This window comes from Fulmarus glacialis, unplaced genomic scaffold (genome assembly GCF_000690835.1).
Source record: "Fulmarus glacialis isolate BGI_N327 unplaced genomic scaffold, ASM69083v1 scaffold21239, whole genome shotgun sequence".
NCBI lineage: Eukaryota > Metazoa > Chordata > Aves > Procellariiformes > Procellariidae > Fulmarus > Fulmarus glacialis.
Genome location: NW_009234155.1, coordinates 3,790 through 4,012, shown reverse-complemented (window position 1 = coordinate 4,012; position 223 = coordinate 3,790). Strand labels below are relative to the sequence as shown.

The following is a 223-nucleotide window of genomic DNA, read 5'->3' as shown; positions in this document are numbered from 1 at the left end:
GGCTGACGCCTCTGCTCAGTTCCAGCTGGCGGTGCCCGTCGCCGTGGTCTTCGCCCCGGGGTCGGTGCCCGGGGACCTGCCGAGGCCGCTGCCGTTCAGGGACGTGCGAGAGATGGAGAATTCCGTGAACCGTGAGAGACCCCTCCGGCTGTCCCTGCCTTGTCCGTCCCTCCTGGGTGGCCTCGTCCTTCCCCGGGGAGTCCCCGCGCGTCTGCGGCGTCTT

At 70.9% G+C, this 223-nt stretch overlaps 1 protein-coding gene across 1 annotated transcript in view; it reads left to right on the top strand.

The window, feature by feature from the left end:
* Positions 1-16: 16 nt before the first annotated feature.
* PIGS (phosphatidylinositol glycan anchor biosynthesis, class S) overlaps positions 17-223 on the top strand; it is a gene marked incomplete at its 5' end in the record, with an annotated part of 3,653 nt that continues 3,446 nt past the window's right edge. Inside the window, one exon of the mRNA XM_009585570.1 lies at positions 17-131. Coding sequence (XP_009583865.1) covers positions 17-131 — 115 coding nt within the window. The remainder of the gene's footprint in view (positions 132-223) is intronic.